This window comes from Stegodyphus dumicola, chromosome 7, assembly GCF_044657685.1.
Source record: "Stegodyphus dumicola isolate Sdum_Otavi_A_Nest chromosome 7, ASM4465768v1".
Lineage (NCBI taxonomy): Eukaryota > Metazoa > Arthropoda > Arachnida > Araneae > Eresidae > Stegodyphus > Stegodyphus dumicola.
This window is the reverse complement of record NC_140774.1, coordinates 135,357,176-135,383,770: the sequence shown is the minus strand read 5'-3', so window position 1 is coordinate 135,383,770 and position 26,595 is coordinate 135,357,176. Positions and strand designations below refer to the sequence as shown.

The window sequence follows — 26,595 nt, the reverse complement described above, 5'->3', positions numbered from 1 at the left end:
TTGCACATAAGCTTGATGAGAAATTAGTCACAAATTAATTCGCAAATGTTCTCCAAAGTCGGCAATGAGTTTGTGACTTTTTGGTGGGTAGTGCAAATAGTTAGAATACATACATATAAAATAAAAAAATCGTTTTTTTAAAGTTGCCATAAATTGACAATAGGGGCTTACTGCTCTGATTTCTGAAAAAGAGATCCAGTTGCTGATGAAATGGTATTCCATTTTCTATCAATTTTTTACTTTGCATCTCCATATGGCTTCTGCAGTAGTATATAAATTTCCTTTATGTTTGTTTTCACAAATTTTAGTAAAGGGTAAACTACCCTTCCTTGAGAAACTATAATAGCTTCAATTTTAATTGACAGCAAATTTAATTGTCATCATTTTGAATCCGAAAGATAAAATTTAAAAAAAATCTTACGAATGGAAAAAATGATTTAACAATTCTTATTACTTGGTTTTGGGTTTGCTAAATGTTTGATAATAAAACACATCTATTCACAAAACTGACAAGCACCAGTGAAGATAAAAGATAATATTGAACCTTTCTTACTTTGGAGTTCCAATTAAAACTAGTTTTGTAAAACCAAGGTCCTTTAATAAGGTTACAATGAAGGTAACAGTTTTCTCTGAGAAAAAGTACTGCTGTAAGAAAAAAGAATAAAAATTCTATAAAGATCATACAGAAATTCTGAAAATAACTGCAGTGCATTAAAAGAAGCGCTTATAACTGAAATTTGATTGGGAACTAGAGAGATCAGAAAAACACTTAATGCAGAACATTTGACTTTTTCAATATTTATGAAATTTGCATAATATAAAGGTGAATACTAACAGTAAATGCATGTTTATAAGGATTAAAAATATACTTATCCAACTCTTACTTTCGAAAATTTTTATACATTCTATTATAATTCAAAGTGTTACATGTTACTCATTCTTAACACAATAATTTGAAAAACCTGTAATGTTTAAGGCCACATACTTGCCAACCTATGACACTCAAAAATCAGGAGATTTTTTTAAGAAATCAGATTTTTCACAATGTTAAAAAGACTTTTTAAATGATAAAAATATAGTTTTTAATAATGAATTAACTTTAAATAGTATCTAATTCTTAAATGCAAGCAACACACAAATACCTTACACATAAAAAACATTTTTATTTCTTGCATCGTTTAAGAAAAAAAAAAAAAAAAGACACTTCAATTAGCTTTTATACAAATGTTATAAACAGTGGCAGATTTTGCTTTCTTTAAGAAAGAAACTTCATAATTTTGTTCACAGCAATTGCCACATAGGCCTGTTTTCGCTAATAAAAGTTTTTCGAATGTGTCATCACTAATATTAGATATAAATATAGTCCTAGTTTTCGCAACAACACTGAGAATCCTCTCACACTCTGCATTACTATGGGGAACTGTCAAGATGGCAACACAATTCTAGACAGTTCACTATATTTTACAATTCCATTAGCACCTTTCACTTTTCCAATTAAACTCCACTGGGTGTCAATCCTAGCTGATTTTATAACTTCATCCAAGTTTTCTAATTGTAAACTGCTGTTATGCAGCTGTTACAATTAGAAAACTTGAATGAAGACTTGGATGGATTGTTTCAATTTTCCCTTCCTTTTAGAACTCCTTTCAAGATAATAATAAATATCAACAATGTGTTCATCCACATTTATTGGTAAAGAAGCTGCCCCTGCTTAAATGCTAATTGCTTACGCTTATATTAGCCCAGTTGGGCTTTAATAAGCTATATTGATCTAATCCAAGGACAATCAGAATGTCAACTATCAGCTAGTTCCCAGCCGAGAAATCGGAGCGGGTAAGGAAAAGAGGGCCCATCGGCCATAGTGACAAAGTCCAATCATCAAAGTAACTTAACTCTTACCCCAGAGACAAGAGTATTAATCACGTGTATGGAGCTATGAAGATGCAAAAGAAATGAAAATACATGAAATGTGCATAGGATACAGTGTTGAACATGTAATAAACAAATGAAAGTGAAGTAATGTACGCATAAAAATGTGTTATTTACATATTTAAAAACGAGTGGGCTAAGTGACAAAATTGTGATCCCTCATTCTGTGAGCCGTGAAAAGCCTGATATTGTAGTCCTCAGGAATGCAGACATAGTTCAGTACAGCATTAAAGTTTCCTTTACTGCAATTCAAACCTTTGTCAAAAAACTTGCTGTTAAGTTTTTGCAGATATTTGTCAATATATTCAACTTGTAAATCATCGTGCAGGAGTTTGTTACGGATGTAAAAATGTGCTCCTGTAATGGTGCGTAAGATTGTGTTTTGAGTCACCTGCAATTTGTTGATATCTGAGCTCGTAGCAGTCGCCCAGACAGGGGACGCATAACACATAATTGGTCTTAGAATGGAAATATAAATCTGTCTTTTCCTTCTCAGATCTAACTGCGAGCTGTGTCCTAGCAGTACTTGTAATTGTTGAGCAATTCCTCTGGTCTTGTTTGCAATGTAATTGACATGCGTACTTCACGTGAGTCTTCGATTCAAGTAAATACCTAAATACTTGGCCTTGTTTACCATCGGGACACGTTGGCCGAATAGGTAAAGTGGCTGAACTGTGACCAGTATTTTCTTCCTTCTAACAAGAAGTAGCTGTGATTTAGTCGCACTGATGGAAATCTTCCACCTGGAGCACCACTTCTCAATGTCCATAATTATATCCTACATAACAGAAATTGCCCTGTTAGGCTGAATAGATCTGACCGCTACAGCGGTGTCATCCGCATAGCAGGCCAGCAATGTATTTCTGTTGAGTTTATCCTGCGGGAAATCAGCCGCATAGAAAAGATAGAGTACTGGGCTAAGACAGGACCCCTGGGGGACGCCTGCAGCGATAGTTTTGTATCCAGAATGACTTTGCTTGCAGCTAACAGTAAAGTAACGATTTGCAATATAAGATCTGGTGAGTAAGATCAGTTCTCTAGGCAAATTCATCATTATCAATTTATATATTAGGCCCTCATGCCAGACACGGTCAAATGCTTTGGCCACGTCTAGCACAAGCACTGCAGTACAACTCTTATGATGCAAAGCAGAGCCGATAAATTCCACAAGCCTAATCAGTTGTTTAGATGTGCAAAGTTCGCTCCTAAATCCGTACTGATCTTCCGGAAGTACCTGTAAATAAGGCTGGAATTTCCTAAAAATTATTCGTTCAAAGATCTTGCCTATATTAGAGAGCAAGCTTATGGGCCTGTGATTCTCTGCCTTAGTAATGTCTTTTGCAGGCTTCGGTAGTAGGAAAACTTTTGCATACTTCCAGCAGTCCGGGAAGTAGCAAAACGTAATGCATATATTAAAAATGCTGGAAAGTCTTGTGATTCCACCGTGCGGGAGGTTCCTGATCATTAAATTTGTAACTCCATCAATACCTGGGGCTTTCTTGGGGTTCAATTTGGAGATAATATCCATAACTTCTCTTGGATTAGTTAAACCATTGGCATTTAGAACCGTGGGAGCACCTAGCCATTCTTTTACTTTCATTCTGACTTGGGTCTCAAAGTGAAAATTACGAGGTGTCTGATTGGGAGAAAACTGCTTTTCAAGATGTGAAGCGAAAATCTGACATTTGTCAGTATCTGAATAAGCAGTCACGCCGTTGGCAATAATTGGCCTATCACACTGATGTGTCCTCTTTAACATTTTTGTAAACTGCCAGAAGGCATCACTGTCTAAGTTTAACTCCTCCATTTTATCATTCCAAGCCTCATACTTTAATTTATGCATTTCAAACTTAATATGCTTACTGATCCTATTTAACTCTGTTTTAATAATTGGGTCCCAGGTGATATTATACCTCCTTCGCAGCCTGTTTCTTTCGGCTATGAGAGATTTGATGTACCTTGGAATTTTAGCGATTTTACAAGACCTTTGAGTAACCTTGGTGGCCTCATAGTAAGAGTCATTAAGACATGTAGTAAACTTATCAATCTCCTTGTCAATATCAGAAGGGCTTTTCATAGCACCTAATTTAGGGAGCCTAACTTTCACAACATTATGGTACATTCTCCAGTTGGTATGGGTCTTAACATTAGTATAATTAATACTGGTGACCCCTAGTGTAGCAATCACAGGAGTATGATCAGAGCTTAAGTCGTCTCGAACCTCCAGCACCATATTAATTCCTGTATTAGACAAAATGATATCTAGAATATCAGGAGTGTACCTGATGTTGCTGGGCCTGAATGTCGGCACGTCAGGCGCAAATATACCAACTGGGTGGTTACTGATATACTCTCTCAGTATTTTACCATTGTGATTGGTGCTGCGGCAGCCCTAATCTTTATGCTTACTATTAAGGTCACCACCAACAATCATTATTGAAGAATCCGGAATAATATTTTGTAACATTTCCTCAGTTAGCCTATTAGTAGGGGGGGGTTGTAGATTGCCGTAAATAAGGTATCTCCAATCTTAGGCAAGCTAATAGAGGCAATCACAATTTCATAGCCCTTGTCTCTTTCAGTCGAAATTAAACAAGATGAATATTTACAATGAACGTAGATGAGTGCTCCACCTCCTCTGTGATGTAACCTATCACATCGGTAGGTTCTATAATTTTTGATGCTAACTCTGTCTCCTGGGGTGATGTGCGTCTCGGAGATCAGGTAAATATCAATGTCGTTCTCATACATAAAGTCCTCCAACTCATCTTTCTTTCCTCTCATGTTGTTAGTGTTCCACACAAACATCTTGATTGGCCTAAAATTATTATCTTTCCTATCCATGATTGGGTTCATTATTGACCACGTTGAAACTACTAGCATTTGCGCTAGGAGCTAAATTTACTTGTAGAATGCCGGAAGCCTTAATAGCCTCAACAATGCTTTTAAGCCCTTCAAAAATACTTCTAGCTTCATCTAGAGTATTCACTGTTTGCCCGCCAACAGCGGCGGCATAAGATTTATTGATAATTACTCTATCACTGAAATTCTTCAAAGGCGGATTTTGAGTATTTATTTTGGGAAAATTCAGGCAACCCCTGTAGTGTCTTGTATGATCTAATTGGCAATTTATACACTTAGGTTTATCTTCTCTTCGCTTGGGGCAGTCTTTTGAATAATGATCGCCAGCGCATTTCATGCATTTCGGGTCATGCATACATCCTGCCTGGGCATGATAAAATGCTTGACACCGAAAGCATTGTACCGGCCCTTTCCTTCCTTTGTAAGCTTCTACTTTAACATTCAGCAAACATAATTTAGTTATATTATGTATCCCTCTCGCTTTTTCATTCCTCTTCAAAATAACTAGAAACAGGGGCAGATTAAATTTTTCTCCATTTCTGCGTCTTACTAATTGCGAGACTCATTCAACTGGGAAACCTCTATCTATCAGTTCATCAGCTATCTCTGAGGTTGGCGTGTCAATTGGTAAGCTGCGTATAACAACTTTAACCTTCTTGTTTTCAGGTAAAATAAATGAGTGATATTTCATTCCTTTGGCATTAAGTAATGCAGTTAAACTCTTATGAGTTTCTATACTGTCAACTTTTAGCTCATAGTGGTCTTGAGCTTTCATTATACCTGATTTTAGCTTAATTCCTGCATCTTTAAACATTTCCTTATATTTTGACCAGGAGTATTTACCATCCTGTATAATAATCGGGGAGCTTTATTGCTCACTTTATTTGGATGTATTAATTTATCCACATCCTGCTCATTATTTTCGGCAGAATTGGTACCAGTTTCATGATCATGAGCATCACCTATTAGCCCAGCCGGGCACGTGACCTCATCCGCAGCACCGATAGGCCGCACCATGCTTTCCGTCTGAGACGTACTCGCCACCGGCTTCTTGGGGATCTCACTAGATGGTGCCACATTAGCATGGGCTGTACCCATATTATCAGAAGTTGTTTCCATGGTCGGCTCAGCTGTCGAAACTTCTGACAAAACAGAGGAATCTGTCAGAGTAGGCTTTCGAGAGGATTTTCTTAGTCTTCTAGTAATATCTCCTTTAGGACCTGAGTCCGTGTCAGAGCTGTCTTCATCCAGTGCTTTATATTTTTTCGAGTGCTCTTCATCTGAGCGCGCAGGGCTGCTGGCTCGTCTGATATTAGTTTTGTTGATTCCAGTTATTGAAGAATTACTGTCATTAACCTTAGGAGCAGGAATGTTTGGTTTGGGAAGAGAAGTAGAAGAACGATCAGCGTTCAATTCTCTGTCGATGAAAAGTTTGAGGCGTCGAAGGAATTTAAGGTCTCGTGCGTCCTTAGATGAGAGAGATCCATCAGCTTCTTTGATGCTGTGGAAATTATTTTGATTAATAGATAGATGGCGCTAGCGTCGCGTGTTAACGCGACGCGACGTGCCTTCTGAATTTCTAGAGACTCTCCACTAGCAGCTCGATAGATGGATGTCTGATGGTTCGCACACTATTTGATTAGGAACACCTCGGTTCCTATTTGATTTCGATTTTCGATTATGAAAGCATAGATTTATTTGTCAACTGAACCACCATGTTTGATCTATGATCTGTAAATATTGTACATATTAAAAGTTACATTTTAAAAGTGATTGATGTCGATTTATAGATCTTAGAATATTTTGAAACAGCTGGTGCATTGGCCGGGAAGAATTGGATTTAGCACGTAGCAAGTGTGCGAAGTCAGCAAAGGTAAGACTAAATTTTCTAATTTGTAGAGTAACAATGGCAGAAGAGTCTGTCGTTAAATTAAAATCGAAACGCAAAGTTATCAGGACCACCGTGTCCAAGATTCTAAAAAAAAAATTGAATCGGAGTTGAATAAAGAAGAAATTGATACAAGTACATTAGCAGAAAATTTAGACCAACTAATCATAAAATCGAAAACTCTGAGTGAATTAGATGCTCAGATAGAGCGTGACTTGAAATCAGAGGCCGAAGAGTTTGAAACAGAAATTCTATCTTGTATCGAATACGAAGAGAAAATTTAGTTATGGCAATTCAGAGCAAATAAAAAATTGAAAGAATTAAATAAAGTAACAAATTCGGATAATGAAAACTCTCTTAACGAAACTAATTCTAAAATCGAAAGCAATAAATGTACGCGTCTGCCAAAGTTAACCATCGCTAAATTCTATGGAGATTATACCCAGTGGACAAGTTTTTGGAACTCTTTCAAGGTAGCAATCCATGATAATGAATCTTTAACAAAGATCGAAAAATTTAATTATTTAAATTCGTACTTATGCGGCAATGCTGCAAACGCGATAGAAGGTTTTTGCATTTCGGAACAAAATTACAATGAAGTTGTCGAAATACTTAAAAACAGGTTTGGCAGGAAAGATATAATTATAAACTCACACATGCAAAAACTACTGAATCTTATCCCAGTAACCAAATCCAGTGACGCTGTAAAACTTCGCAAACTTTGTGACACTATAGAAACTCAAATACGCAGCTTGAAATCATTAGAAGTCACACCGGATAAATACAGTTATATGTAGATTCCAGCCATAATGAACACTCTGCCGTCTGATATAACCTTAGAATTCAATCGTAAAACAGATTCGTCATCCTTTTTTAATGTTGACGAATTATTGCAGTTTATTCGTTTAGAATTGGAAAGTCGCGAGAGAAGCCATCTTTTGCTCTCCACTCATAAATCAGAAAGCACTTCCTGTGTTTATAAAGAGAAGGGAGGGAAGGGGAGTATCGTCCATTCCACTCAGCAGCTGCTGGCGCCGGTTAAAGAAAATAAACTACTAATTGTTGTCTGTTTTGTAATACATCCAAACATGTTACTGAAGACTGTGAATCACTGACAGTTGATGAGAAGAGAAATTTATTACGTAAACATTCCCAATGTTACCTTTGCCTGAAATTAAACCACCGCCTAAAGCAGTGTCGAAGCGATCTCGTCTGCTCCAAGTGCAAAGGTCGACATAACCGTTCAATATGCTTTTGCGCTGAGAAAGAACGAAATGAAAAAAACAAAAGTATAGAAGATTCACATGTTCTTTCAGCATTCTCACGCAGCAAAATTAAAACTATTTTGCTTCAAACGTGTTGCGTAACACTTCGAACGAATACGCAGTCGGTTTTAATTCGAGCTCTACTGGATTCAGGTAGTATGCGTTCCTTCCTGAGCAAAGAAATTGCGGATAAATTGAAGCTTTCTGTTATTCGAACAGAGACTCTTTCGGTATTTACATTTGGAAATAAAACACCCATCAGAAAAACATTTGACATTGTTAAGATAAAATTACAGAACAAAGAAACACCGAATTTGAAAATCGAAATTGAAGCTCTCGTGACTGAACAAATTTCAAGTTCTGATTTACCACCTCTTAATCTTGTTGACACATTTTAGGCAAACAGTTAGATGGTTTACAACTAGACTCTTGGGACTGCAAAGAAAAAATTACTCTTTTGATAGGAGCTGATCATTATTATGATGTAGTAACTGGGAAACTTAAGCGTTTAGACAAACATTTAGTAGCTGCTGAAACGTTATTCGGTTGGTCTCTGCTAGGTTACACCAAAGGTACAATAATTCCACAGCCTTTAATATCGTAGTTGAGGAAGATATAATATCTGATCAGATGAAGAAATTTTGGGAGCTTGAAAGTTTAGGAATTAAACTTGAAAATGAATCATCCGACCCATTAGACAATACCATAATAGAAAAATTCGAATCGGAAATTTTATACAGAAATTCTCATTACAAGGTTAAGCTGCCATGGAAGTCTGATAGAAAATATGAGTTACATGACAATAAAGCGATTGCGCTGAAACGATTTGAGAAACTTGTAAAGCGATTTCAGAATAACCCTGAACTCTTTTATTCGTATCGAACAGTTCTACAAGATTATTTACAACAAAACATCATTGAACCAGTTCCAGACACTGTTGATAGTGAATCTCAAATCACATTTTATTTGCCTCACAGAGAAATCGTTCATAGTGATTGAACTACTAGTAAACTACGTATTGTATTCGACGCATCTTCACATGGACCTGGTGAAATCTCGTTAAATGACTGCTTGCATATTGGTCCAAATTTGTATCCTGACATTCTTGAACTTCTGTTGGCCTTCAGGCTTCATCCTGTAGCATTTACAAGTGACATAAAGCAGGCTTTTCTTCAGATAGAAGTAGATGAGAAGGACAGAGATGTAACGCGTTTTCTGTTTACTAAAAACCCATTCGATGATCCACAAAATTTTATAACTTATCGGTTCACACATGTGTTATTTGGCGTAAATAGCAGTCCATTTTTACTGGCTGCAACCATTAAACACCATTTGAAACAATATGAGAAAACTTACCCTGCCACTTGCGAATTTCTAAATGATCACATTTATGTAGTATCATTGGAGGACACCAAAATGTTGAACTTGCTTTCAATACCAGTTTAGAATGCGTTAACATTTTTAGAGATGCTAGTATGATTCTACATAAATGGCACACCAATTCTCAAGAACTGTGCGAATTATGGATTAAAGAAGGTATTGAATCCGAGGAATCTAGTCATGTTTCGGAAGCTAGAAATCCTCCATTGAAAGTGTTAGGAGTCGCTTGGGACAATCAAAGTGACATAATTTACTTTGATGTAAAAAATTTTATAACATTTCTATCAAAACAAGTTAATACTAAATGTTTTCTCCTACAAGCAATAGGATGAATTTTTGATCCTATAGGTCTATTATCACTGTTTGTACTTAGCAAAGTCAAAATCTTATTGCAGCAAATTTGGACACTTGCTTTAGATTGGGATGATGAACTACTAGAAAATTTACGTTCTGTATGGAAAACATGGTGCAAAGAAGTTTCCAATTTGGATGAAATCGGTATTCCACGATATTATTTTTCTGCAATCGGTAACAGTGATGTGGAAAGGATTGAACTACACTGTTTTTCTGATGCTATCAAAAGGGCATATGGTACAGTAGCGTATAAGCGTATAATTTCTAGCAATGAACAAATATTTACAGTTTTTGTTGCTTAAAAGACTAGAGTAGCGCCTTTAAAACCGCTCACCTTACCTAGGTTGGAACTCATGGGAGCTCTTTTATCAGCCAAAGTAGGCACTAGCATCACTAAAATTTTGAAGTTACAACTTTCTTGTTTTTTCTGGACTGATTTTAAAATCACACTTTTCTGGATAAAGGACCGTGCAAAGAAATTTAAGCTTTTTGTTAAAAATCATATTCAGGAAATACAAGATTTAACATCCCCAGAAAATTGGCATTATTGCCCCGGTAAATGTAATCCCGCTGATTTGGCTTCGAGAGGAGCTAAACTTCATGATTTGAAAAACAATCCTATCTGGTTTCAAGGACTAGAATGGCTTAGAATGTCGTCTGAGTTGTGGCTTCGACAGAATGAAGAGAAACCTGTCACTGAAGAAGAATTAGAATACCGTAAGAACATTAATGGTATTTATGAATTTGTGTGCACAGCAGTTGAAGAAAGGCTTATAGACATCTCAAAATATAGTAATTTAATAAACTTGTTGAGAATAACTGGTTGGATGAAGCGATTCATTGGCAAAATTAGGAAAACAAACCATTTGACAGGTCCATTAATGACTGAAGAAATAGTAGATGCCGAAAATTATTGGATTCGATCTGAACAAGAACGTTCTTATCCCGAAGAAATTGAGTCTCTGAAGAAAGCGAATAAAGTCGAAAAGAAATCATCCTTATATCTTTTTAACCCATTTTTAGACCAGAACGGGATACTTAGAGCGGGTGGAAGAATAGAACATTCTAGTTTGTCACATGATTGAAAACATCCAGCAATTCTTTCAAGAGACTCCTGGCTAACGAATTTGATAGTAGAAAGTGCACATGTTAAAATGATGCATGGAGGAGTAGCAACAACCTTAGCTTAAATTCGAAGTCACTTTTGGATCCCAAAAGGACGTCAATTTATCAAGAAAATAATACACAGGTGTCTTATTTGCAAAAGATATTCATTGAAGTCTGCTGAACAGACCACTTCTCAACTTCCAGAAGACAGAATCAATGAGACACCACCATTCTACGTGTCTGGCATCGATTTTGCTGGGCCAATTTACGTAAAAAACATCGAAGGAAGTCAAAAAGCCTATGTAACATTATTTACATGCGCTATCACTAGAGCCATACATCTGGAACTTGTACCGAATCTCTCTACAGATTCTTTCTTGATGGCATTCAAAAGATTCACATCTAGGAGAGGCAATTGTCGAGTAATTTATTCGGACAATGCAAAAACTTTTAAAAAGGGAAAAAAGGAACTCGAACATTTCTCTAAATTATTGTCGATTGAGAAATTCCAAGATTTTCTGTCGAATGAAAGAATCAGTTGGAAGTTTATAATAGAACAAGGGGCTTGGTGGAGAGGCTTCTACAAGAGATTAGTAAAATCAGTGAAAGAGTGCTTACGAAAAATTCTCGGTAAAGCTTTACTAACGATTGAAGAATTGTCAACAGTTTTAGCACAAGTGGAAGCTGTTTTGAATTCTCGTCCTTTGACATACATGTACAATGACCACAAGGAACCGTTGCCTCTGAAGCCAGTCAATTTTTTGATTTTTGGAAACAAAGATTCTACATTACCTATCAACTTTAATTCCATTGTTAAAGATGGCTCTACCAAGTCCTCTCTGACCAAAAGAAAGATTTATCAAGATTTACTGGTTAGGCAATTGTGGACTAAATGGAAAAAACAATATTTAATGGATCTTCGGACAGCTCATCAATTAAAAAATCCTAACGTTTATGATGATCTAAAAGTTGATGATCTTGTATTAATTGAAGGTAACAATAAGTGCAAACTTTTGTGGAACTGTGGCAGAGCGATAAACGTTTTTCGTGGTCGTGATAATAAAGTTCGTTCTTGAGAACTAAAAACTGCTGATGAAACAATAATAAAATGACCAGTTCAATTATTATATCCTTTAGAACTTTAAAAATTTTTTTATTGTTTAATAATATGAATATGTTTTATGCAATTGTTTATTTTGATAATTTAGTTTCATATGATTAGATTAAGAATCATTTAAATTTACTGAGTGTCAAATTATATTAGATGATAACATACCTTTTTTAGAATTTAGTATAGTGATTATAATTTGAATATATTTTCTATTCATTTAATATACTTAACAATTGTTTTAAAATTATATGTTAAAATACTTATTGATATAAATTTGATTGTGGTTAGATTGATGAGAACTCTTGACAGAGTTCAGGTGGGGAGTGTGTGGAAACTATTTTGATTAATGGATAGATGGCGCTAGCGTTGCGTGTTAACGTGATGCGACGTGCCTTCTGAATTTCTAGAGACTCTCCACCAGCAGCTCGATAGATGGATGTCTGATGGTTCGCACACTATTTGATTAGGAACACTTCGGTTCCTATTTGATTTCGATTTTCAATTATGAAAGCATATAGATTTATTTGTCAACTGAACCACCATGTTTGATCTATGATCTGTAAATATTATACATATTAAAAGTGATTGATGTCTATTTATAGATCTTAGAATATTTTGAAACAGATGCATTCTAAGTTGGTAATCTCAGAGGCAATAAAATCAATCATTCGATCCATGGTGGAGCAGATGGCAGAAAATGAAGCAGCAGAGAAAGCAACCAGATTCTATTGCAATGCCAGCCTACTGTTACAGCGGCATGCACTCTGATCAGGTATAATAAAAGAAGAGTTCCAATATCACAAAGTCAGGAGCGAGCAGATGTACGTCTTACATATACGACAGTCAGAACTCAAAATCTCTGAGCACGTGGCCACGCAAGCGTGGCGATTAGGCCTAGGACAGGATGATGAAACCGAAGAACCGGATCTGGTGGAATGAGCACTCGCAAGCGACGTGTTACTCACACGAGGGATACGACGAACTGAAAAATCCTCTGCAAACTGTAGTCGCTACTCCCTTATTACGTGGGTGTCGGCCTTTTTTCAGCTGCTAAATTTAAGAGGTGACAGGTGCACCTCATAATATGAATTTTCCTTTCTTAAGATGGGGCCCACCAGCAGCCGAGCGGTAAAGTCGCTGAACGCTGGTAGTTCGGTCCGAGGTTCGAATCCCACGAACGGGCTGGCTGCATGGGTGTTTTCGTGGTTTTCCCCATGTGTAACGTGTATACGAGCCAGTTTCCCTTAGAAAGTCCTCCACGAAAGGCATCCCTCCCCTTTGGCAGATAGCCCTAGTGTGCTTTGCCGTAATTAAATACACCACACCACACCACCTTTCTTAAGATGCCTGCAACACCAGGCTTCCAAGCCTACCAATACTGGTGCATTATAGGCACCAAGTGCTAAGCAATTATCCAGAGGGCCTGCATTTTCTTTTAAAGTTTTAATAATTAGCTGTGCTATATTAAAGCCTGTCAAATGTCCTTCTAAAGTAGGAACATAAAGTAAACTGCACTCAATTTCTGAAGACTCTGGATCAAAAAACGAAACAACAATTGGATACAGTTTTGAATCGGTATTATTACTTCCATCCATAGAGAGGCAGAACAGAGCTGTTTTAATGCAATCAATAACTGAAGATTTATTTTTCAAACCCATTTCTTTAACAATTGATCCTGTTTTGATTCTTGCACCTTGAGTATTTTTAGCGATTTCACTATCGGGAAACATTTTTCTAAATAAAGCTGCAGTGTGATCCGATGCATTCAGTGGCAGGTTGTGCTCCAGTAAAAAGGCAGAGAACAGACATTCTGCATTAATAACTTTTTGGTCCTTTGTTTCCGAAGAAAAATTTAATTTTTCGTTTTTTAAAAACAACTCATGTTATCCTTGTGTTTTTGTGTACGTACATGTTTGAGAACATCCGCCCTTCCACCATGCGAAATCGAAAAATTGCAACGACAGGTGGTACACATCGCAAATTTATTACATCTCTTTGAGGAAATAATGGAAGGAAAGTCAACTGTGTACGATTTTTGAAACGTACACGAGTATTTCACTTTCTCGCAGACGTAACAAAAGATGACGTAACAAAAGATGATTTCTAAAACTATTTCTCTAAGGTACGTGTACTCACACAACTCTGGACAAAATGAACGAAATAACTAAAGCACGTCCAAATAACAACTTGCTTTGTCCTCATTGGCTAATATATGACAGCTGACACACAGTGGAGCTCGAAGCCCATTGGAGAACTGGAGAACGACGTTTCTGGATATGTATAATGCTCTCACTCACAAAGCAGAAGCTATCTGATTAGCAAGGTTTTGTTTTATATATAATGTAGAATAATTCAATTGCTTTCAGACGTCCAAAAGCACTTTTTTTTATTCATATCACAAAGTATTAAGCCAAGTTGCATAAAAGTCGTTAGAAATTTTAAGAATAAGAAAAAGTCGAGAGAAATATATTGTAAATCGGGTTGGCGGGAGAGCGGTCGAAAATCGGGAGTCTCCCGCTTAAATCGGGAGAGTTGGCAACTCTGAGGCCACAATAAAGATAACACTTGTATTATCAACACAAATCTCATAATTTAGATACATCTGTTTCCCCTCCCCAAAAAAAATTAAGAAGAAAAATCTCTCCTAATTACTCAATCAAGTCATTTAACAAACAACAATTTAAAATTTCATGCTCTACAACCAGAAACTAAAGAAAGTACGAAGTTTTTGCAGAAATTCTACAAGAAGTCATGAATGTTATAGACAACACCTATAAAAAGTTACTAAATATAAAACTTTTTTCATCAAAATTTATCCATAAAAGTGCTAGAAATATTTGTATTAGAGTGTCAACCTATTATAATATAACAATAGGTCCTAAAGAATAAAGAATTAGGATGTACTTTCAATAATGTTGCAAGGACCAACAATGACAATCAAATAACTGGCAACAATTTTTCAAAATCAAGATTCAGTGATAAGAAGTTTTCTAAACAAGATATAACCAGGATTTCCTTTTTTGCTTAGTATGTGCTAAATTTCTCAGTAACAACAAAGTTCTCCTAGCTTAAATTTTTTTTAGAAACGTTATATGAATGTTTCAATCAAATTATAAAAAGATACCATTTTAAAATTTCTCTCATAAGATTAGGATACCTATAAACATGAAAGGTGTGTCAATTTAGAAATTTGTGAACAAAATAAACTCATTTAGTAAATTTACTAATTATATGCGCTACTGTTTTAGAAACTTCTAACACATTATGTAATTATTAAATGAAACAGTATTTTAAACTTAAAAAACTTTCAAGAATTTTGAATAGAAACATCATTATGGGCACATAAAAATAAAAATTAAAAATTATGAACCAACACAGAAGTGAATCTATCCAAGCATTTGGGCATATTCGCTAACTCACATACATGTGAACTTTCATCAACAGACATTTCCCATTAATGGATAGTTTATGCTTTAAAAAAACCATAGAAGTAACAAACAAGTGCATTCCTGTTTAGTAGACATTTCTTGCTAATAGACAAAAGTCTTACTCCCATACGTATTAGCCAATGTAAGTCTAAACCAAATATTCTGATTATGGAATAGCATATCAAATACCATTTGTTTAACACTAGAATTACGAGAACGGGTGTTTTAACCATATCTCCATTTTAATTGGACATAATGTTTTTAATTCCTTATTTATAACTTTGATATTTTTTTACTTTTCCTAAAAACTTATAAAATATTAAATATTTATTTTGTTCATTTTGAGTAATTATATTCGACAATATTTTTGCTTATACCTATAATTACGGCTATTGGTCATTTTGATTGTATCCAGAAAATTATAGATTTCTCAATACTTTTACGACTTTTTTAGCTATATCCGGTTAGCTGATAGATAAACAAGTGTATTATTTGTAAGGAAGATTGCATATTTCACAGATGTGAGTGGGGAAGGGAGGAGGGTAAATAAAAACACCTGTTTGGAACCTTTGTGCACCACATTGTTTATGTATTTCGCTTTGTTAGAAAGTTTTTATTTTTCATTATACATAAATGTACTTTACTTCATTTGGACAGTTTTGTTGTTCTGACCTGATGATCATGTCACATAGAAGAACTGGTAGGAAATTCTACTTCAAAAACTGAACCCGATGAAGAATTTCATTCTGCAACTACATCCAGTTTATCCAATGAGGACTGGATTGTTCTTACTGAAACAAGTGAATGCGATTTGTCTGACGGAGAACCTGTTCATGAAACAAGAAAAAAAAAAAAAAAAATTAGATCAAGATCCCAAAGACTGTAAACTGATCCATTTGCATTTATTTCGGATATCTGGAATGCTTTTATAAAAAACGGCTTGAAATGTTATCAACTGGGTGAAAATATAAACAGTGAATGAACAATTATTTCCCATGAAGACCCGATGTCGATTTATTCAGTATATGACTAAAAGGCTGGACAAATTTGGTATTAAATTTTTGTGCAGTCAAAATATTTAGTGAACTATAGTCTAGTAGTTTATAGACTATAGTTTAGTTTATTTAATGGTAAAAGATAAAACAAGACTAGCTGGAGAAACAATTGGTAAACATGTAGCTTTTCACTTGATGGAACCGATGAAATTAGTAAAAGAAATGAGGAATTCAAGGATAAGCTGCATTGGCACGATTTATTTTTCAAATAGAGAAGTATCTTATTCTTTCAAAAATACGAGGGATGAGCTCTGTTTTAGTAAGATTGCAAAGAATGACAATATAATGCTTACATCTTATCAAGGAGGGAGGGGAACAAGACATGCTGCCCTTGAGTACCATGTGCCCAACATTGGAAATAACATCCGATGAAAAAATACACTGGAAATTGTGAACTTTTTTTCTATTCGACGAAATATAGAGTTGATGTTTTGGACCCGATGGCCAGAAAATACTCAGTGAAGTCCTCATCCAGCTGTTGGCCAGTTCAAAGTTCTTTTAATATTCTTGATTTGGCTTTGATAAATGCATGGTTAATTTACAAGGAAACAACTGAATATAAGAATATCAGCCATCATGAATTCCTTTTGAATACGGCTAAGGAGCTTCGAAAGATGTACATTTCATCCAATATTCACAAACTTTCTGCATCTAAATGAAAAGAGAATTGGAACTTGCATCAACCTTTCCTGTAAGCGTAAATAATACCAAATGAATGCATGCAGAGGCAACAAAATTTTGAATACGTGTGAATACTGTAAAAAATATGTTTGTAGAACCTGTACAGGTAATGTTAAAAAATTAGTAATCTGTATGCACTGCAAAACCAAGTAATGTAAGTACTAATATGTGTAATTTTAACCGCTTGCCTGATTATCCCGAGTTATCTTGGGTTCGTATATATTGCAGTTAATTTTTATCCCGTGAAAACTCGGGCGAAGCATAATTTGTTAGTACAATTTGTGTTATCACGATTTACTCGACCTGGAGGAAATGAAAGGAAATATTCAGCTTTGATTGGCAGTTTGCCAAATTTTGTTGGTCGTGCAGTTCTCTTGGAGGGACTGGTCACGTGTTTCCTTATTGCATAGTATACGTCGGCTTGTGGATTAGTAATATATAAAGAAGGATATGTGCATTGGAAAAAAAATAATGGCAATGATGCAAGATAGCGAAAGCAATGATTTTTCAGATAGTGATTATGAAGAGGTGGAATAAAAATAAAATTTAAAAAAAAAATCAAATCCAACAATCAGTGTACTCTGTGCTCCTGTGAAAGAGATTTCAGTGGTAAGCAAGTAAGAAAACAGACCAGATACCAGTGTAGAATGTCAGATATCACTTTGTGTTGTCCTTTGTTTCAAAAACTATCATACTAAGACTAATACTTAACTTTTTTTGTTTGTACGAGATAACTCGGGATAGTAAACTAATATTAAAATTAAAACACCTTCAAAAAATTAAAAATTCAACTTAAAGCCTAAATATTTTGATTTGTTTTGTTTCGTTGTATTTAATAATAAAATTAAAAAAAAAAAATGTGATGATTTTTTGCAATTTTTTTTCAAAAAATTTATAAGGGAAGCAGTTAAACATATTTCATATTGAAAATTCTTATGAGGCAATTTATTAAATAATAAATTTAAAAATATCTCCAGTGAATTTTTTTTTCCCTTTTGGCTCTTTGTATACTAAATTATCCTTCGATTCATATATTTACTCATTTTGCTCTTTCCTACACTAAATTAGCCTTTGGCTGCCTGTATTTACTCAATTTACTCATTAAACAAGCAAAATGTATCATTATAAGCATTAACTAAAAAGTGAGCCTTTTCTTCTATTCAGAACAAGCGATCAAAATGACCACTAATCATAGTTATAGGTATACGGAAAATATCGTAATCCTAGTACTAAAAGCCATCTTAAAAACAACTCAACTAAAAAACAAATTGTTAACTGTTATGAAAACATAAAATTTTTCTGCATACATACAGTCTATCATTAATACAAAAAAAAAAGATTATCACATTAATTATTATCATTGTTATTATTTTTTAAAATTTCTGAGGCGAAAACATATTTTGTTAAGATTAATAAACATTTTTCAATCTTTTGCCAATTCTAATGCATAATTTAATACTTATTTTTATAAAATGCTCAATATTTGATGATAAATCTTAAACAAAAAATAACAATTTTATACTTTTCATAAAATCTCATTTTTAGAAATACAGTCAAAAGTCTTTAATCCGGATGTCCATAATACCTCAAAGCTACAAACTTTCCGGGCACGCACATAATACCTTTATGCATGCACATATGCGTTTACACATGCGCATAATATGTTTACACATGCGTGTTTAATGTATAACGGACGGTATAAGCTAAGCTAAAATTATCTATTTCAGTTAATGTTGCAGATTGCGTTGTTCCTTAAACTTCGACCTAGATCCGGCTTATTATTTTTTGCAGACTGTTAGAGCAATTTTATAAAAGTAAGCTTGAACTTTCGATTATGTCAAAAAGAATTCCCGATTCTGGAGCTGCCAAAGGATCTACAAAGCGAAAGCATGTTTCGATGTCCATCAAACAAAAAGTGGAATTGCTGCAAAAAATGGATAAAGGCATATCCTTTGTTTCTCTAACCATTCCGAAATCTGTTTATCAATTTCACGCTGCTCTGCGGGTAGGTGGGGGGAATGCTGATGTGGAAAATCAAATTCCTCGTCGTTATAAATATCATGAATACACATCAAATAGTTTCCTGGTTGAAATTTTCTAATTTCGACTATGCGTAATGTATGCTTTATGCATTTGCACGCTGAAAAAAATGTTTAATAAAGTAAACAAATAAATATTATGCTTTTTTTTTTTTTTGCAAATTTTGATACCCTTTAGATCATAAATTACGGTTTCATATTTTTAATTTTATAATTTCTGCATGCCATCTTACCAGATTTAAATTGATGATCTATAATCCGGAAAAATCGATAATCCAGAATTGCCGAAGTCCCGACAAGTCCGGATTAAAGACTTTTGACTGTATAGTACAAAGTCCGAAATCTGGACATCCATTATCCAGAATGATCTAAAATCCGGACCTCAAAGCAACAAACTTTTTTTTTTGGGTATGCTTTACGCATGCGCATTTGATTTTTCCTTCCATAATAAAACATGTGGAGATTTTCACTTAAAAATTCTGATTCTTAATTTTCCTTAGGCGCTAAATAAAATACCTCATTATGAAAAAACAATCATGTAAGCATAAATTTGTCAGAGTAATAATTTAGCTCCATAGCTGAGTATCTGCTTGGCATACATCTCAAACCGAAACATTCACCTATTTTTTATATCCCTGACACTACCTGGCGAGTTGTCATTTATTATGTTTTGCTTTCATCACTGCGTGTTTATCAATACATGACAGCTTCAGTAATAACTCATGCAGTGATGTCTAAACTTTTTTTATATTAGTTATTGAATAACATGAGTATGGCAACCTTTTATGCTAACGTTACGCTTGGCAATGCTTATAGATTTTTAAGATCTTTTCATATGCTAAAAATAGATTTTGTTAATGAAACTCAAAGCCCAAAAGATTAAATTTAGTGCTATTTTAACTCAGAATAACTGATAATTCATCATAAACCCAGAAGCAGTGGCAGAATATGTTGGTACCGTACGGCAGAATTTAGGGAAGACAAAACTTTTGGAATTTGGGGAAGCACCGAGTGGCAAAATTAAGGGATGAGAAGTTTTTTATAATGCAAACTTTTCGTAATCGGAAAACATGCATGACCTCGAGCATTTAAAGTAGTAAAGATTTTCCCCGTTATATATCATGCAAATAAAAGAGCATGGATGACACAAGCGTTAACGAATGATTGGTTTGAAAATTATTTTAAACCGAGGATCGGCAACATTTGAATTCAGTTGGTTTACCTGATGACTCAAAAATAGTACTGATTGCAGACAACTGTTTGGTTCATACTTCACTTAAAGTTTTAGTGAAAGATACTGTATCCGTATTATTCTTTCCTCCAAATTCTACGTCTGTCATTTAGCCTATAGATATCGGAATAGTGCACACGTTGAAATGCAAATATAAAGTAGCATTTTTAAAATCCATGTTAAATTTCTTGAACAGTGGCAAGACTGTTCAAGAATTTTTGAAATATTTTAGCATTAAATCTGCTGTGTGGAGCATCGCTAGATCGTGGAAGGATGTGTCTCCAGATACGTTAAAAAATGCTTTACATAATTTATGGCCAGCTACCATATCTTATGGTGAGGACGATGAAGATGATAGCCGCGAATTTGAAGGTTTTTTGGAAATCGCAAACTAAAAGTGAAATTTTCCAGTTATTGGATTTTGTAAAGAAATGTGGAGAAGCGGTAATAAATAAAGATGATATAACAGAAGTTTTTCATTGCGATGAAAATGCCCCAATCATCAATCAATTGACAGCGAAATCTGTAGTATGGTTCTAGATCCAGAAAATACTGCTACCAATAGTGACAGAGAGGTTATTGAAAATGAAAAAATTCCGATTGACAAGTTAGTTGGTATCCTCGACACAGCAATTACACGACTTGAACAGTGGAACTTTGTAATTGAACAAGAAATTATGTCTGTTTATAGAATTAAAGAGAAAGTATTAGCACAAAAAAACAAGGCAACTTAAACAACTTACATTGAAAGAAATGTTTAATGAAGTAAACAAATAAATATTAAGCTTTTTTTGTAAAAGTTGATACCCTTAAGACCATAATTGCTCTTTATTTCATAAATTACAGTTTTATATTTTTAATTGTATAATTTCTGCATGCCATCTTACCAGATTTAAAATGATGATCAATAAACCGGAAAAATCCCAAATCTGGAGTCGCCGAAGTCCCGACGATTCTGGATTTCGGACTTTGTACTGTATATATTAACAATGTTGCAAAAGAAAGAGGGGAAGAAAGTTCAGATGTCCATTTTTTCACTTATTAAGTCACATTGAATTAATTTTACTTCTCAATTATTTTTCCAATTGCTTTTATGTTTCCAAATTAAAAAAAAAGAGCTGTAATAAAATATAGATAAATTAAGAAACAAATCAGTTATAATTTCTGAGATCTGAATCTCGGACTATTTGTAGAAAATGGCTGCATCCTAAAACATGTTTGTTTCATCAACTAAATGGACCTTGAATAATCCATAAATTACTCAGAATATTTTTTTGAAAGGACAATCTACTTTGGGTTAATATGCTATTTTTAAAGTTCCTCATAACTGTGTGAAATTAGGCAGCATTGTCGATGTCAAAATTATATACACCTTCTGCCCCCTCCAAAAAAATAGCAGCAGTTTATCTTTTCCCATAATATTATTTAATGAAAATAAATTTAATTTTTCTTTCTCAGAATTAGGAATAATAATTCAAAAATACTGTTACAAATAAATAAATTTTAGTTCACTAATGTGTACTAAAAATGCATCACATCATGAATACAACCATTATATATTCATACATATTTACATAAAATTCTAAAAATTGTTTTAGGTATTTTCCAAGAAATCTGGGTTTGTTGCGTAGATTTAAAATTTTCACCATTTCCATAGAGGAAAAAGGAGACCAAATAATTAATTAAAATTACTTAACTGCTTCTGCTTTTTTATTTTGTAATGTATTCAATAAAATAGTTGGCTGCAAGCATTCTTCTTTGATAACATCGATTATTTCATGCTTTACATGGCTTTCCTCAGGTAAAATTAAGAGAGAACAGGTTTTGCAATATCTTCTTTCGGTCAGTGGAAGATTATTAAAAACTTTCAGTCTCCTGAAAAGAATATTATATTAAACAATTTAACAGATGTTATTATAAAGTAGAAGTCCAGAAAACCGCAAAGCTTGGTACCAGAGGAGATTTGTGCGGATTTTAGGATTTTGCGGATTTCAGGACAGAAAAGATAAAGCATAATATTTGGACTAAAAGTGCCAAATAAATAAGGCGTATTAGATACATTTAATTAAATTATTATATACATTATTGCAATAATTTATTATATTCATTAAATTATTGTTACATATATAAATTGATTATATTATTCATTGTATTATATGTGCACAGCATCGATGTTTGCCGATTTCGCCTCATGCAAAGATTTCCGGTTTCGGATTCCGGTGTTAGAATCACTGTTGCTGTAAAATTTCAACAGCTTTTGTTTATTTTTCTATATATCATACACAATCGTGTCGCGTGCTATAAATCGAGGAGTAGCACCTGCCACCATCTGTTTATACTTCCAATGCATCTGATTTTGATTGAAGTTTTTCTGTAGTTTGAATATTGGGTACTTTTCCGTTTCGCCGGCGCAAATCTCGCCAAGCAGACTTTGTTGGCGACAGCATACAGTATACGCATAAAAAATGTTAACAAATGTTAGTTCTAAGAATTTTTTATTTTGAAGGCATAAACATTTTAATATGGTTTAAAATTTTGTAAAAAGCCAATAAATTTGTAAAAAGACATTAATTTAAAAATTTACTATGCTTTCATGGTTCAATATCCTGACTCGCGTGTTCTTATCATGTGACCCCAAGTGATTTCATCTCACGTAAACTACGCTACAAAAATGTAATTCTCTGAGTAATTATCTACATTAATTTCAAGTTAAATCTTAATTTGGAATACAAGTTTAAATGCAAAAATTATTTCAATTCGTACAAATAGCTTACTCAGAAATTATGTAAAACCGCAGTGCTTTAGTGCATTCTCATTAGAATGAATGAATTTAACCCTTGCTTTTTGCCTTTTCTATATTTTCGCCTTCCGGTGAGCGGTGTGATTGCATCCTAATTGCCTTAATGACCACGAATGGTCTTAGGGCATAAAATTGAACTATCTTGTAAAAATCCTATGCAATTGTATACTAGTACTGAAATAAACAATCAATCTGATAAGAAATGGCTGCGACTTGTTTTGAAAAAAAGCGTAAAAGTTTACCAGTGAAGATATTCCGTCTGGCATCAATTGTGTACCATTACTGGCGACTTTATCATTTGCGCCGGCAAAACGGAAAAGTACCGAATATTGTTCTTGGAGATTGATAAAACTAGTGCTGTGAGTTTTTCTGCATTGTTGTGATGAAATAGTAATGTTGTAACTAGGTAGCCTAGGTTGTTGTTGAATTGCTGTAGTGAATTGCGTTGTATAGTTGTATTGCATTGAGTTGTATAGTTGTATTGAATTGTGTTGTATTTAGTAGTATTGATTGAGGTTGTGTTGTTGTATTTGAATTTGTCATTTGAACCATTGCTGTAGATTATCTTTCTTATATTATTGTAATTGATTTGCATTGTCTTGGGTCCTTCTTGAAAGCTCTGATCGCTCGTCACATTATGCAAATTTGTCTGATTGGATTGTCTTGCTCCTTTTAATACTTCTCTTCTTCCCCTTTTTTCCGTTTTCTCATCTGAGATTTTCTCCATGTCTGGATTTCTTTATGTCAAGTGCCCTTGGGCTTTAATTCTGGAACCAGCAACGTTGCTCTTCACAATAGCTTGGTCAATTATAGAGTCTAAGTCTACCTACATCTTTTGCAGAATTTGCATTACCGTCAATGCAACGTGTTTACGTTTTTCAACGTTCCAAGCAGTAAAATCATGAGTGCGTTTCTTATCTGTCATTGTAATAAAAAGGGCTGAAATTTAAAATATTCTTAATTTATCCACAAAATATCCGAAAAAAAAAAAAAAAGGGCAGCACTAAACAATCTTGTGAAATAACAAAGCTCAGAAAATACAACGACATGAATCGTGAACTTAAACGATGAGTTGAGTGAATTGTTTGCTTTTTTACCTCGATGCAGATTAGAAAAAACTTTTATTTATTTTATCTTAGTTTTTTTTTTATGTCAATAATTTGGTATGACTCATTATTATTCAGTAATTATGACGTCATTATTCGTTAAGTATTTTTCCTTCGATATTTCGTACTCAATTTTGCGGTTTCTGGAACCTATAAACTGAATGTTTATATTTTGAGAGGCAATGAAGATTTCAGGTTGGTGGATTTTTGGTATTTGACTGTATTTAATTATTTAGCAAAACCGGTTCCAAAATTTAGAATTTAAAAATTCCAAAATTATTCTAAAATACTTCATAAAACTAATATGGAAGCATAAAAATAACTCTAAAGCACACTTCACACTTTTTATGACATTTACTATTATATTAACACAGTGCTTTTTATTCTAAAACTTTTTAGGGTGATTCTCACTTTGACTCAAAAAATTCTTTTAATATTCCCTCAGGGAAAAAATATAGATACTTTGGTATTATCGCAACCACCTTGAAGCAATTTGGTAATTTTTTGAAGAAGAAAAAGAATGGTAATTCCAAACCATTGGTGAAAGTTACTTTCACCAATTTACTTAAAATGTGTACCTAATAACATGTCTCCATTTCATACATGTTATTAGGTACACATTTTAATTTTAGTTTGATATTTATCACAAAACAATTTATAAACCTATTTACAAAAGTTACCTTCTGCATGTAATTATTCCAGTCTACCACAGTCTTAATGTCCATTTCTAATTCTTCATGCAAAATTTAACATTTGTTAATTCTTTACATCAGTACATAAATCTGACTCCTGTAGTAAATAGCAGACTATTATTCTTGAACAAATTAGCATTTTAAATGTCAATGTGTTCATTATACTTTTTCCCACTGCATTTCCAAAAAGGTTTGTTTTCCAAAACAAAACATTATCAAATGGGACCTTTGTGGCAAAATATTACATTGCTACAAAAATTTCACAGGACTTTCTTCGTTTACAGGCAATCCCAAAAGCACATATAACAAAATTCAGCTGATGGCAAAAAATTAAAACTTCTAATAAAACCAAAAAACAGCATGTATAAAAATGGCAACATTGCTTATTCAAACTCATAGATATCAATTTGATTACCTACAGAATTGTTATGTGCATGGTTACCACAGTTTGGCAACTTCTACCAATGTGGTTATGACAATACCAAAGTACCAAAAAAATAAACGCAGTCTCTGGATAATGTTTTTAAAAACTAAAAACATGCATTAACCCTCAAATTGCACAGTTTAATATTTTGCAAATTGGCCTAAGATTACATTCATAGTACTCATGTATTAAAACAACCACCTTCGTTAAATTTGGCTGTCATTTAAGAGAAGGAGAGGTAAAAATTACTTGTACAAGCTGCTCATTTTCCCAACTTAAAAAATAAATAAATAAATAAATAAATAAATAATAATAGTAATAAATAAATAATAGCAATGGTTCTCAAACTATTGATATTTATAATTATTCAGCAAACATTATCAATATATCAAAAGCATTTTAAATATTAAATTGAGTTCAATGCAAAAAGTATCTCAATTTGTCTATAAAAACCATTAGAATTTGAAATACAACAAAAAGAACACAGCCAAAAATGGCTGTTACTTCGCTGAAGGATTGTTATGAGCATGGTTACCTAAAGAATCTGCATGTGCATGGCTGCCAGAGTTTGGTGATTTCTACTTAGATTGCTGTGATAATATATAAGTACTGTATAGACTAACATCTTCCAAATTCCTCTGTTTGATTTTAGTGTCTCTCACCAGATCTTTCAAAATATTACGGCATTACACAAACTAAAGACTTAAATTTCCTTAAAGGAGGGCTTATGAATTTTATAAACATTAAGTTTGCTACAATGCATAAAGTTCTTGTTGGAGTCATTATTAAATTCAACTGCGAGAAGCCAAGTTCCCACTCACTTACTGAAACTGGAGTGTTTTCAGTTAGATTTAAAAGAAGCACCTTTGGTTTTTATTCTAACATGCAGCATACTCTTTTTGCCCAGATATCTTAACTAAATAAAGAAAGGCCTAAACACAACAAACCCATTCAAATAGAATCATACATTATCAATTTTTATATAACAGTGAATTATCAATTATAATTAAGGTAAAGCGAATCAAAAGCAAGTACAATCCAAAATTATATGAAATACCAGTTTCCTTGTATTTTGTAAATTGATTTAAGCTGTAATTATAACTATTTCACAGCTATGGCATACATTATATATCTGATAAATACGACTTGGTAAAAATATATTTTAGGGTGACCCTTCGCAAAAATTGGCGATTGGCTAGCAAGGCACAATTTCAAGATGACTGCTACACAAAACCAAAATAAC

At 33.8% G+C, this 26,595-nt stretch overlaps 1 protein-coding gene across 4 annotated transcripts in view; it reads right to left on the bottom strand.

Moving 5' to 3' along the window:
- The window catches only part of LOC118201187 (rRNA N(6)-adenosine-methyltransferase ZCCHC4), a 66,424-nt gene that overhangs the window by 31,423 nt on the left and 8,406 nt on the right, over positions 1–26,595 (bottom strand). For 3 of the 4 annotated variants that reach the window (XR_004760204.2, XM_035373236.2, XM_035373238.2), the window contains exons 3-4: positions 22,028–22,205; positions 554–645 (exon numbers count right to left, since the gene is read on the bottom strand). Coding sequence is in view for 3 of the 4 variants with exons in the window: in XM_035373236.2 (XP_035229127.1) it covers positions 554–645; positions 22,028–22,205 (270 nt within the window). In the remaining variant the exon portion in view is untranslated. The remainder of the gene's footprint in view (positions 1–553; positions 646–22,027; positions 22,206–26,595) is intronic. The other variant, XM_035373237.2, reaches the window with a different exon arrangement.